We start from the raw sequence: 13,823 nt of genomic DNA, 5'->3' as shown, positions 1-13,823 counted from the left end.
CTATGTTCCTGGCCAATTCTCCCTTCTGAAAGGTGATTAAGAAGCAAACAGGACCAGAAAAGCCAACAAAGAAAGAAATGTATATTTTTGCCACAAAATAAAACATTTATTTTTAAATGCTCAAAAACAGTAGTGATCACTGTATAAAAGACATACAAGTGTGATAAATCAAGAAAATATCCTGATCTTAGGTTGAATGGTTCTGGATGCAATTGAAAGGGGTTTAGACACTAAGCAGTGAGACATTTCCCTGTGGTACATTTGGTTGGGGACACATGGTTGAAGTGACATTTAGCTGCAGAAAAATATGGCTGTTGTGATAAATCAAGAAAATATCCTGAATAAGAAAAAAACATAATAAAGTAAAATGGTTGGAAGATTGGAAACTTTCAGTAGGAAAATGGAGGCATGAATTTGGTAGTAAAGTAAGGAAAGTAATAAAGTTATGGTATGGGGTGATTTCATAAACAAATAGAACTTTCTTGGTGTTGTCTTTATCATAGAAGTAAGAATATAAGGATGCTTTCCATTGCCTTACAAATGAGACTAGTCAGACTTAAGGGGTATAAGTTTGTGGGTCCATAGCTACCTCACCCTTGTGCAATGCGGTGACAGTTGTCCCCCATTCATCTGGCACAAAGCCTGTTTGGAGGCTGACATTTAATACCCTCCATATGGGTCTAAGAGGTTGTTTTTCAGGCTGGCCAATGTTCTTGGCCTTGGATAGTGCCCTGAGGACTTGTTCACTGGAGATTCAAGCAAGGGCTGTAAATGCAGGTATGAGATCTGGGAAAGTAGGGGGGCAGAGGGGTGGTGAAGTTAGAGTTAAATTTATCTGCTAGTAGGTGGGCTATGTACTCAGGGATCCCTATCAGATGATCACATTTTCAAAACTTTGAAAGTCATATGGTCAGGACCATATGATTGAAGTTTTGAAACTTTGAATGCTTTGAATGGAGATCACAGTGCAGCATAGATCAGGAAATTTACCATTTTCTTCACTGTAGTGTGATCTTGGAGTTGGTATATTTAATTTGAAGTGGGTACTTGAGGTGCATGTGGCTTGAACCCCCCTCCCCCCGCCTGCAAAAATGTAAAAAAAGGAAACTTTTTGTATTGTATATTTTTTATTTAATGTTCATATTTCTGAAAATTTTATCAAATGGTCCAGACCATAATGTTTTTGATTTTTTGGAATGTTGATCATCTGATAGGGATCCGTCCTTAGGGTCTGAGTTTATGATATCACTAACTATTAGTTATGCACAGTGCTGGGCATTGTTTCTAAGGTATCTAACATAATTAAAGAAGGCTTTGTGGTTGTCCTTTGCCTGGTTGGCAATTTTGTGTTTTGGTTAATTTGTACAAGGTCAGGAGTTTTGCATTATGTTTAGCAAGAGATTTTTCACATCTTGAGAGTTACATTTATTTTTACATGCAATTACTTTTTTTATTACACAGCAGTTTTATACTTGGTTCCACCACAGGGGTTATTTTTGATGTTGACGTATTTACTTAACAGGAGAACAGATGCATCTATGCAGCTCTTCACATGTGCATAGAATCTGGCAGCAAATGATTGGTCATAATGGTTCATCACTGAGCATATGGTCTGCTAAGATTACTTAGTATGTAGTACTGGTTATGCTAAGATTACCTAGTATGTGGTACTGATTATTACCTCTGGCCTTAAACTGCAGAGGGACACATTATGGAAAACAGGTCTTGAAATGTGTGTGCAAAGTTTCACTTCCATAGTTTGTGTGCAAAATGCATACCTTTTCTGGTAGTTAGAAGAGCTGCAAATTTATAGTAGCATCTTCTTCTACACAGAAATTGTCTCTAGAATTTAGTCTGATATTCATTGTTTAAAACAGTTCACAGTTCTTGAACCAGCAGAAGTTTTATAGTGGTTCAGTGTTCCTATTAACTCAAGTATTGTGCTGGATGTAATCTGAAATAATGTCTGCTATGGTATTTAACAAAGATATTGCTGCTACAATAACAGTAACAGTTTTATTTTTAATCAAAACATTAATTTATGCATTGAAAACCAATGTCATTAATTTCTTTGTTAATGAATATCTTGTTTCAGGTACCAAAGTCTGTGTGCAGTGAAGCATGTCACCCTGGATACAGAAAAGTTGTGCATCAAGGACAGCCAGTATGTTGTTTTGATTGTATCCCTTGCTCAGATGGAGAGGTTTCTAATGAATCTGGTAATTAGTTGCATGTTAAAGAAAACATTTCTTATTCAATATTTTAAACAGAACATATTAACAGTCACATAAATGCTGAGTAGTTGCAGTTGCTATCATAAATGAAATCTATTTAAATATGCAGGAAAAAAATATTGTCAATATTAATGATAACCAGAGATTTTAAAGATCCACTTCATACAGTAATGGATACTTGATGATTAAAGATTCTGTGTTTGCCACCTTATCCATTTGTTTGTTTGTTAGTTTGATAGCAAGGTTTGAGACATAACAGATGTGTCTCAGCAGTCCTGTCCTTAGGCTTAGGTCAAGGTTTTGTAAGTTATCAAGTAAGTCAAGCCTTAGAAAACAGCATATCTCCACACTTGTGCACCTCATATATCTGCCTCTTGATGAGATAGCAACCCATGGTCTGGTGGGTCTATAAATAGTACACACTGTAGCCAGAATGTCACAAATGATATCCTAATATGGCAGTAAAAATGTAAGTTTACTGATGTGATTGCAAAGGAATGAACCTCTGTAAAGTTCATAGGTGGTCTGATTAGCTAACAATACATGATCAAAGAACCATTACTGCTTGTGCTCAATAGATAATACTTCATAAATTATATAAAAAAATCAAATTTAAAAAGCAGTATTAAAGTGGGATGATTCTGTTGCTTCACCAGGAGAAGGTAATCACACCTAATCCATTTCCTGTCGTGTCACCATTTGTTGTTGTTGCAAAATGTTCTACACTTTTTAGCATGATTATTTCATTAAGTAGTGCAACTTATATGACTTCCAGTATGTGATAAGCACAGACACAATTCTTCCAATTAAAATCAAACCGGTCATACTAAAACTTGCCAACATTTTCTTTGTCTCAGACCCTGCTGTCTCATTACCATAGCATTTCACACCCATGTTCTAAAGAACTGTCCCTTGCAGCTGTCAGCCCATTTCAATCTAATTAAACAAATGTATATTATATATGACTATTTCACTGACATATGACTGAAAAATATTTTACCTCATTTGGCTAAGGTGGAAAATCTTTTCAGATGAACAACTATATGCTTACGATAATTCTTGTTCTATTTTCAGATATTGCAAAGAAAGGTAATTGACATTTAAGACTCAAAGGACACCAGAAAGCATCATTAATCAACTCAAAAAACACCAGGCAACAGCAGCTATTACCAGCCTTACAATACATATTTAGGTATCATCATGACAGGGATGCCAGCTTTTACTTCATAATTGATTCTAAATGTCAAAATATTAATTTATCCCTGGAACTGTCAAGTTCTTACTGTAAGGTCTAAAGTTTGTTAGATCGCAACCTCCTTCAAAGCAATCTTACCCAAAATGATGTCACCATCTCAACCATTCCTATACCACTATCACTAGAAATGTTATATTTGTTTTGTACATTGATCTCTCAAAAGCCTTCTTTATTTATTAATTTGCTTGCCTTCATTATTATTGGTCGGTCTGTCTAGCTTCAAATTGTATAGGAATGAAAAATGTAGTAATTGGTTCTCTGAGGGGACAACTGATGCATGAAACGGACTACAAAATTATATTAAAGCACTACCAAGCTCGGCGTTCCAACCCAAAAACAGTGTTCCTGCTGAGTGTAAATCAAAGATAAACTGTGAGTGAGGTCGCAGGAACACTATACAGCGGCTTGCTACTTCCGATACCAAAAATCTTCCAAAAATCAGCGGTTCAAAGAACAATAACTCCAAATAACTTAGGAACGTTCTTTATTTCACATTCAGTGAGCGCTTTCTCCCATAAGGGCTTCTTCAGACTGTACAGAGTATAGCGTAAGGCACAGCCTTAAATAATCAACGATAATTGAACAATCCACACCCAATTTAAAATTTAAACAAAAAGGTTGCTATTCAAGAAAGATCATTAGACTGCTGTTCATTTCTAAGATCTTATGATAATGTTTCTGTGACACAAAACATATATCTAAGTAAAATACTTATATTGCCAAACGCTCATTAGTATTAAAAATCCTACCATTACATGTATTAGGTTTATCTTGCAAAAATGCTGCTATGTTGACATTTCAACAAGCAATGCCATCAGTGGCAATAACAATAAACAACCACTTGATGGCAGCATTGTTAAAGTTATAACAGGCATGCTTAAACTTCCAATGTGTATTATTCATGGAAGATGGTGTCAGATAATTTCAAATCATTCCTATTTAAAAAATTCTTCATTTTATTGTACCAATATAAACGAAGTTCATAATAAAAACATGACTTATAAAAACATAAGAATTAAAATCCAATCTATTATACCATTTATGTATAAAAGGCTCTTAGTGTGTGCAATATGTGTTAATCATACTGCCACTACTGAAACATGAAACTTTAATCTACCAAAGGATGCAATATTCATATTCGAATCAAAAACTTATATAATGTTAAGCATAAAGTCATCATTTAAATGTATACTCCTGGTAGAGTGGTTTCATGTCATGTCTAAAACAGTTTTTTAAAATCTATGCTTGTAATATATCTAAAAAACTTTCCTTAATCCCCTCTTCTTAAGGAATGGATAGATGTTAATTTTGTCATTTAGACCAGGGGGATGGTCTGCTTTGCAACGAATAATCCATCTGGTTTCGTATTCGAGGGTGGTGGTTTCTATATCCCCTCCTCTTAAAGTGCGTATAACATTCTGTATAACACAGAACTTGAATGTATGATGCCTTCCTTTCTTAGTGACATGTCTGGCCAGGGCATTCCTATCATCGCCTTTCCTTATTGCATAGTTATGTTCCCTTATTCTCTCTCTTAGCTCTCTGTTAGTTTTCCCTATGTAAAAAGCCGTACAGGCTTCACATTGAGCTAAATATACGACATTTTCAGTCCTACAAGAGGTACCAGTATGGAATGTAAAAACGTATCCTGTAGTGGGTAACTTAAATTGCGTATCAGTATTGATATATTCACATTGATTACAATTATGGCAGGGACTAGTGTTTGTAAGATGTATTGAATGGTTATTCATAGTCTTATGACATAATGTCCTCTTCAAGTTATTTTTGTTTTTGTAGCTAAATCTAGGTGAATCACCCACTAAGCTACCAACGTCCTCATCTACTTTTAGTAGATGCCAATGTCTAGTTAATATATTCCTAACTTCTGCAATATCTTTTGTGTAATGCATAGATATGCTGACAGTTGGATTCCTAACATCTTGTATATTATCTTCTCCATCTGTAGTGTCGAAGATATTGAAAAATATGGACGTGCTCTTGTCTCTCTTAGTTTATAGACATCATCTATTGTTTTGTTGATGTCAATTGCTTGATAGGACCTCTTTAATAATCTATCCTTGAGTCCTGCTATTTCTTCTGAGAAACCTGATTCAGTGGGATTTAACCTGGATGCTCTCATAACTTGTCCTTTAATAATATTGTCAAAGATGTGCTTAGGATGCATACTGCTCCTATGCAAAATGGAATTTCTAAAGCACTCTTTCCTATGTATTGAAGTATTTATCATACCATTGCTTAACTTGATAATGTTTACATCTAAGAAGGATATGTATTCCATAGAATATGACATAGTAAACTTTAGGAAATGCGTCATATTATTAATTTCCTTCTCAAACTCTAACAAATAATTAAGTGTTCCTTTCCATACCAGAAAAAGGTCGTCCACAAATCTTTTGTAGAAGACGACATTGTTCTTAAAAGAAGGGAGATGAAATAACTCTTCATTCTCCCATTCAGCCATTACTATGTTGGCGTAGCTATTGGCACAGGATGTGCCCATAGCTACGCCATCATTCTGTATATATAATGTTTCATTAAAAATAAAAACATTATTTTCTAGTATAATTTCCAGGAACATAGTTAGTAGTTCTATAAATTGATTATCCATGTCTGTATATTTCTTAAGATAGTTTGAAACACTATTAATACCCACTTCATTAGGAATAACCGTGAAGAGGCTTTTTACATCCAGGGTCACCAGACAGAGGTCTTTAACATTGTTCTCCTTAGAGAGATACTCATATAATTCAAGGAGGAACTGCTTACTATCTTTTAAGATGTTGACATTACTCTCCAATACTTTCCTCAGATGTTGCTCTACAAAAAGGGAGAATGGTTCAGTCAACCATTCAATCATTGACTGAACCATTCTCCCTTTTTGTAGAGCAACATCTGAGGAAAGCAGTAATATCAACATCTTAAAAGATAGTAAGCAGTTCCTCTGAATTATATGAGTATCTCTAAGAACAATGTTAAAGACCTCTGTCTGGTGACCTGGATGTAAAAGCCTTCACGGTTATTCCTAATGAAGTGGTATTAATAGTGTTTCAAACTATCTTAAGAAATATACAGACATGAATAATCAATTTATAGAACTAACTATGTTCCTGAAATACTGAAAATAATGTTTTTATTTTAATGAAACATTATATATACAGAATGGCGGCTATGGGCGCATCCTGCCAATAGCTACCAACATAGTAATGGCTGAATGGGAGAATGAAGAGTTATTTCATCTCCCTTCTTTAAGAACAATGTCTTCTACAAAAGATTTGTGACCTTCTGTATGGAAAGGAACACTTAATGATTTGTTAGAGTTTGAGAAGGAAATTAATAATATGACGCATTTCCTAAAGTTTACTATGTCATATTCTATGGAATACATATCCTTCTTAGATGTAAACATTATCAAGTTAAGCAATGGTATGATAAATACTTCAATACATAGGAAAGAGTGCTTTAGAAATTCCATTTTGCATAGGAGCAGTATGCATCCTAAGCACATCTTTGACAATATTATTAAAGGACAAGTTATGAGAGCATCCAGGTTAAATCCCACTGAATCAGGTTTCTCAGAAGAAATAGCAGGACTCAAGGATAGATTATTAAAGAGGTCCTGTCAAGCAATTGACATCAACAAAACAATAGATGATGTCTATAAACTAAGAGAGACAAGAGCACGTCCATATTTTTCGAATATCTTCGACACTACAGATGGAGAAGATAATATACAAGATGTTAGGAATCCAACTGTCAGCATATCTATGCATTACACAAAAGATATTGCAGAAGTTAGGAATATATTAACTAGACATTGGCATCTACTAAAAGTAGATGAGGACGTTGGTAGCTTAGTGGGTGATTCACCTAGATTTAGCTACAAAAACAAAAATAACTTGAAGAGGACATTATGTCATAAGACTATGAATAACCATTCAATACATCTTACAAACACTAGTCCCTGTCATAATTGTAATCAATGTGAATATATCAATACTGATACGCAATTTAAGTTACCCACTACAGGATACGTTTTTACATTCCATACTGGTACCTCTTGTAGGACTGAAAATGTCGTATATTTAGCTCAATGTGAAGCCTGTACGGCTTTTTACATAGGGAAAACTAACAGAGAGCTAAGAGAGAGAATAAGGGAACATAACTATGCAATAAGGAAAGGCGATGATAGGAATGCCCTGGCCAGACATGTCACTAAGAAAGGAAGGCATCATACATTCAAGTTCTGTGTTATACAGAATGTTATACGCACTTTAAGAGGAGGATATAGAAACCACCACCGAATACGAAACCAGATGGATTATTAGTTGCAAAGCAGACCATCCCCCTGGTCTAAATGATAAAATTAACATCTATCCATTCCTTAAGAAGAGGGGATTAAGGAAAGTTTTTTAGATATATTACAAGTATAGATTTTAAAAAACTGTTTTAGACATGACATGAAATCATCCTACCAGGAGTATACATTTAAATGATGACTTTATGCCTAACATTATATAAGTTCTTCATTTGAATATAAATATTGGATCCTTTGGTAGATTAAAGTTTCATATTTCAGTAGTGGCAGTATGATTAACACATATTGCACACACTAAGACCCTTTTATAAATAAATGGTATAATAGATTGGATTTTAATTCTTATGTTTTTATAAGTCATGTCTTTATTATGAACTTTGTTTATATTGGCATAAAATGAAGAATTTTTTAAATAGGAATGATTTGAAATTATCTGACACCATCTTCCATGACTAATACACATTAGAAGTTTAAGCATGCCTGTTATAACTTTAACAATGCTGCCATCAAGTGGTTGTTTATTGTTATTGCCACTGATGGCATTGCTTGTTGAAATGTCAACATAGCAGTATTTTTGTAAGATAAACCTAATACATGTAATGGTAGGATTTTTAACACTAATGAGCGTTTGCCAATATAAGTATTTTACTTAGATATATGTTTTGTGACACAGAAACATTATCATAAGATCTTAGAAATGAACAGTAGTCTAATGATCTTTCTTGAATAGCAACCTTTTTGTTTAAATTTTAAATTGGGTGTGGATTGTTCAATTATTGTTGATTATTTAAGGCTGTGCCTTACGCTATACTCTGTACAGTCTGAAGAAGCCCTTATGGGAGAAAGCGCTCACTGAATGTGAAATAAAGAACGTTCCTAAGTTATTTGGAGTTATTGTTCTTTGAACCGCTGATTTTTGGAAGATTTTTGTATCGGAAGTAGCAAGCCGCTGTATAGTGTTCCTGCGACCTCATTCACAGTTTATATTAAAGCACTATTTTAGATATTGAAAAAACTTGGACACTTATTGTGGGAATGACTGTTTAGGTATATTGGTAGACCGGAAAGGCATTATTGCCCATGCCTGAAATATTTGTATGTATATATGTATCTCTCTTTTGCTGACCAGGTTAGTACCACTACATTAATGGCCTCTTTTCATGGGAGATCCAATGTGGTACTTATAGTGACTAGGGTAAGGTTGGCCAAGGTACTGGTGGCTGTTTCCTTTTCTTTTTGATAGGATCACGTACATCTGGTTGAGCTACCATGAACTCAGGTAGGTGGGATGTCAGCTTAACATCTCATCCAATGAATGGCATAATCAGGGGTATATTATCCCCATCTTATAGTACTCCCACCTTACTGTCTAGCAGGTCAAGTACAGATATTGCAAAGAAAGGTAATTGACAACATTTAAGACTCAAAGGACACCAGAGAGCATCATTAATCAACTCAAAAAACACCAGGCAACAGCAGCTATTACCAACCTTACAATACATATTTAGGTATCATCATGGCAGGGATGCCAGCTTTTACTTCATAATTGATTCTATATGTCAAAGCATTCATTTATCCCTGGAGCTGTCAAGTTCTTCTGTAAGGTCTAAAGTTTGTTAGATTGCAACCTCCTTCAAAGCAATCTTACCCAAAATGATGTCACCAAATCAACCATTCCTATACCACTATCACTAGAAATGTTATATTTGTTTTGTACATTGATCTCTCAAAAGCCTTCTTTATTTATTGGTTTGTTTGCCTTCATTATTATTGGTCTGTCTAGCTTCAAATTATATAGGAATGAGAACTGTTATAAATGGTTCTCTGAGAGGACAGCTGATGCAATGAACAGAGTACAAAATTATATTAAAGCACTATTTTAGATATTAAAAAAACTTGGACACTTATTATGGGAATGACTGTTTATGTATATTGGCAGACCAGAAGGGCATTATTGCCAATGCCTGAAATACTTGTATGTATATATGTTTCTCTCTTTTGTTGGCCAGGTTAGTACCATTACATTAATAGCCTCTTTTCATGCAAGACCCAATGTGGTACTTATGGTGACTAGGGGAAGGTTGGCCAGGGTACTGGGGGCTGTTTCCTTTCCTTTTTGATAGGATCACATACATCTGGTTGAACTATCATGAACTCACGTATGTGGGATGTCAGCTTAACATCTCATTCAATGGATGGCATAATCAGGGGTATAGTTCCCCCATCTTATAGTATCCCCACCTTATAGCACTCCCACCTTACTGTCTAGCAGGTCAAGTACATGTTACTTTCTCTCTTATACGCACTAACCATCTGACCTCTACCATTTTTTGGGGGGGTGAATTTCACTTTCCACAATTCCTTTGTCTTGCAGTAACACACATCAGATGACTTGTGTTGCCTCAGTGATGTCAGAAAACTAGACATTCTTCCTGTCGTCACCATACTTACTCCTACCTCTCATCTTCTTCCTTGCATTTAACAGATATTCACATGTCTGTTCTCAGGTTTCTTTCAGTTATGGCCCAATAAAGTATTTACCAGGTTGTTGTGACCTCTGACCCTCATTTTAATCCACCCCTGTTCTGTCTCATAACTCTCATGTAATATCTAATATCTAGGGTAAGGTTGGCCAGGGTACTGGTGGCCGTTTCCTTTTCTTTTTGATAGGATCACGTACATCTGGTTGAGCTACCATGAACTCAGGTAGGTGGGATGTCATGTATTTCCTACAGATTCTTTCCAATTCCTTTAGGCTCCTCCCAGATGTTTTTTACCCATCACATTTCCAAAATATGTGCATTATCCCTTTTTAATTTTCCCACATTTCCAGTATATGTTATCCCACTCTTTTTTTCTTTTCTCTCTTTAGTCCTCCGTTTGAGGTACAAAATTACATATGGACCATTCATACCACCTGGTCTCAAATTGGTAGGATAGACAAGTGAATATGTTGATTATACAATTCTTTCTCACTCACCCTACCTACACTCACATCCTTCCTCTCATTGTCATTTCTCTGTTAGTTTTCTCATTGCTATTTCTTCCCATTAATGCATGTTGGCCTTATTTACTATGATACTCAGATCTTGTCTTTGCCACCTATTTTACTTTCTGTTCATCTCTCTTCTCACTTCTTTGAGTGCCAATTCTAGCTCTAGTATGTTTAGCCAAACAACTGCCACTTTGCTTGTATTCCTCCCTTTCTTATTTTCCCTTGGTTACACAAATCTTCTCTACCCTTTCTGTTGACTTGTATAATTATCCATAGCCCCTCCTGTTTGACGGCTTCATCTCTCCTTTCTCAATCCTGCCCCTGGAATTTCATGGCATCCTGTTGCTTATTTTCCTGCTGTAGAGTCCGCTTTAGCTCCCCTGATGATTTATTCCCTTAAATGTCTCCTCAAGTATTCTCTAAAAGCCTGTCTCAATTCCTGGTGCTCCCTTCTACATTCCCACCAGACCAAGTCCCTGTCCACCCTTTTCTCACTCACTGGTATTTGTTAAATGAAGTATTCTCTAAAAGCCTGTCTCAATTCCTGGTACCGCATTCTACCTTCCCATCAGCCCAAATCCCTGTCCTCCCTTTCCTTAGCCATTGGCATTTGTTAAATGATACCATATATCCCTCAAATACTGTGGATCTCCATTTTCTAGTCTTTTCTCACCTGCAGTCTTTACCCTTCTATTGTTTTTAACCTCTCCTTACACATCTTCATGAGAAAAACCTTCTGGTTCTTGATTCATAAATAGTAACTAGGCATGCAGCCCAGGAATCCATTAAGGAGACTTGCTCAGATTCTGAATTGACCCAAAGTACTACCTGGTTAAGTGATTTGCTCAGTGAAAGATTCAAACCCTGTACCAGTGCCAAAGGAAGTACCTCATTAATAGGTCAGTGCTTTTATCCTCTTTGTCAGCTGCCAGACTCCTTCAGTATCATTTTTATCCTACCATTAGCTCTTCAGTTCAATAATTACCCAGCCTTTGGACTTAAAATCTTTTTTCAGTTTACACCTTGTATTATCATAGGTACATTCCCTTTCTATTTCATCACATGGCCTTCCTCTTCTAATTTAATTTCTTGAAATGATGTATTATTATAGTTCCTTTAAATCATCTTTGACTTCTAATTCATGATCTTTACTCCCATCTTGCCACACCCCTCAATATTGCCCCTCTTCACTATCTCTGTTATCAAATTTTGTTCCAGTTGCATTTCAGGCTGCATCACTCCATAAAGCTCTTAAAATGTCCTCTGACTCTCTTCATACACTATGAAAATGCAGTCATCTGTCAAGTTACAGAAGTGTAGTCTCCTACTTCTACACTATGCATTCCAGTTCTTCTCTTATACCTTACTTCAGGATTCCATTATTACAATTAACAAGCTGAGTGTCAGGTATCAGTGTGCATCTCTGCCCAATGCCATTCAGAATCTGGAAGCCTGTGTTTATATTTGCAATCTTCATGACTGAGGCATTATAAATGGCTCTCAGTCATCTAATTAACAAGCACCCACTCCCCATATCACCAGGAATTTAGTGGTGTTCTGATTCTATGTTCTGTGCGTCATATAAGGCCAGATTCATGTCCTTCTTCCACCTGACGTCTGTTATTACTGCAAAACATAGGTAACAACTACTGATTCACTGCCAATGATCTATGCTGAAGAAATCCTCCAAACCACATTGACTATATATCTCTGAAGAATATTTGTGATGTTTAGGCTAGAAACTTTATTAGACTTTTGAGATCTGTTCTTTTACAGGAGATGCATCCAAAGTTCTTACACTCCGATATGTCTGACTCTTAATTTTACTACAGTAGGTCATTCATTGACATCAGCCATTGACATCAGCAGAGGTTTATCTTCAAAATTCGACGATTTTTTCCTACAACTCCCAATGTTGTAAAGAAATCTTTCAGTTATTTGTTGACCCCCTCCCCTTCCTTCTTCCATTCTCTCTTCTGTTTCTGTGATGCATATGTTTAGTTTTCTTCTTTTTTACCAAAGCTTTTTTTTTTTCTTGTGGAATCTGTAGTCAGAGAGCATCATGATTTCTTACCGCATATCCAGTCTGTGCTCTGCGATCTCCACATTCATATGTTTCATCTTCCTTTTAAGGTTATTCTCATATATTTCCCTCAATCACAGGGTACTTTTCAACTTTAACAACCCTTCCTATAGATATATATATATATATATATATATATATATATATATATATATATATATATGTATATATATATATATATATCTTTCCATCTTAACATTTAGATTTCAGTGCTGGCAATTTCCGTCATGCCAGGATCACAAATTTATATTGTTTTTTTCTTTCATCCTTACTGTTTTGGTGCCTCTCATGTAGGTTGTCTTGCATCTCCCTGACCTTCTTTTCTACAGCCTAAATTCCCCTACCACCTTATTAAAGTCCACTGCTTCCTGAATTAGCTACCTCTTGATTGTTGTCTTGACCTTGTTTCTCTAATTTGTCCACATTTCCTCCCTGTATCCCTGGTTGTCTTTCAGCACCTTTCACTATCCATCATTTAACATTTGCCTGTGTGCCACTCTTTTGTTTTCTAGTCTTTCTTACACATTTCATTCCCTTTTCTTGAGACTCCTAGTATCACTTGGGTATATTTGATTGTTACTGTCACCTATTTTTTACCTGTTATTTATTTATTTATTTAACATTTGTTTAATGAGAAAGCTTAACTGGGACAGAGCTCAGTTTCAATGGGGCCCAAGGAGAAACATTCCAGATGTATTTATTTGGAATGTGGGAGGAAACCAGAGCACCAGGATGAAACCCACATGAATGCAGGGAGGACATGCAGACTCCACACAGAAGGCACCCCAGCTGACAATTGAACCGGAGAACCTATTGTGGTGAGGCGAGAATGCTAACTGCTGCTCCACTGCACTACCAATATGTTGGGTAGCCCACTTTGAAGAAACCAGTCTTCACACTCTCCATTTAACTTGGAATAA

At 35.8% G+C, this 13,823-nt stretch overlaps 1 protein-coding gene across 1 annotated transcript in view; it reads left to right on the top strand.

Annotated features, from left to right (window-relative positions):
* The window catches only part of LOC122815649 (vomeronasal type-2 receptor 26-like), a 74,710-nt gene that overhangs the window by 53,908 nt on the left and 6,979 nt on the right, over positions 1-13,823 (top strand). The window contains exons 2-3 of the mRNA XM_044088333.1: positions 799-862; positions 2,094-2,219. Coding sequence (XP_043944268.1) covers positions 799-862; positions 2,094-2,219 — 190 coding nt within the window. The remainder of the gene's footprint in view (positions 1-798; positions 863-2,093; positions 2,220-13,823) is intronic.

The sequence above is a fragment of the Protopterus annectens genome, chromosome 1.part1 (assembly GCF_019279795.1).
Source record: "Protopterus annectens isolate FY-2018-M chromosome 1.part1, PAN1.0, whole genome shotgun sequence".
NCBI classification, from domain to species: domain Eukaryota; kingdom Metazoa; phylum Chordata; order Ceratodontiformes; family Protopteridae; genus Protopterus; species Protopterus annectens.
Note: the sequence above shows the minus strand (reverse complement) of the source record. Positions and strands in the feature narration are given on the sequence as shown.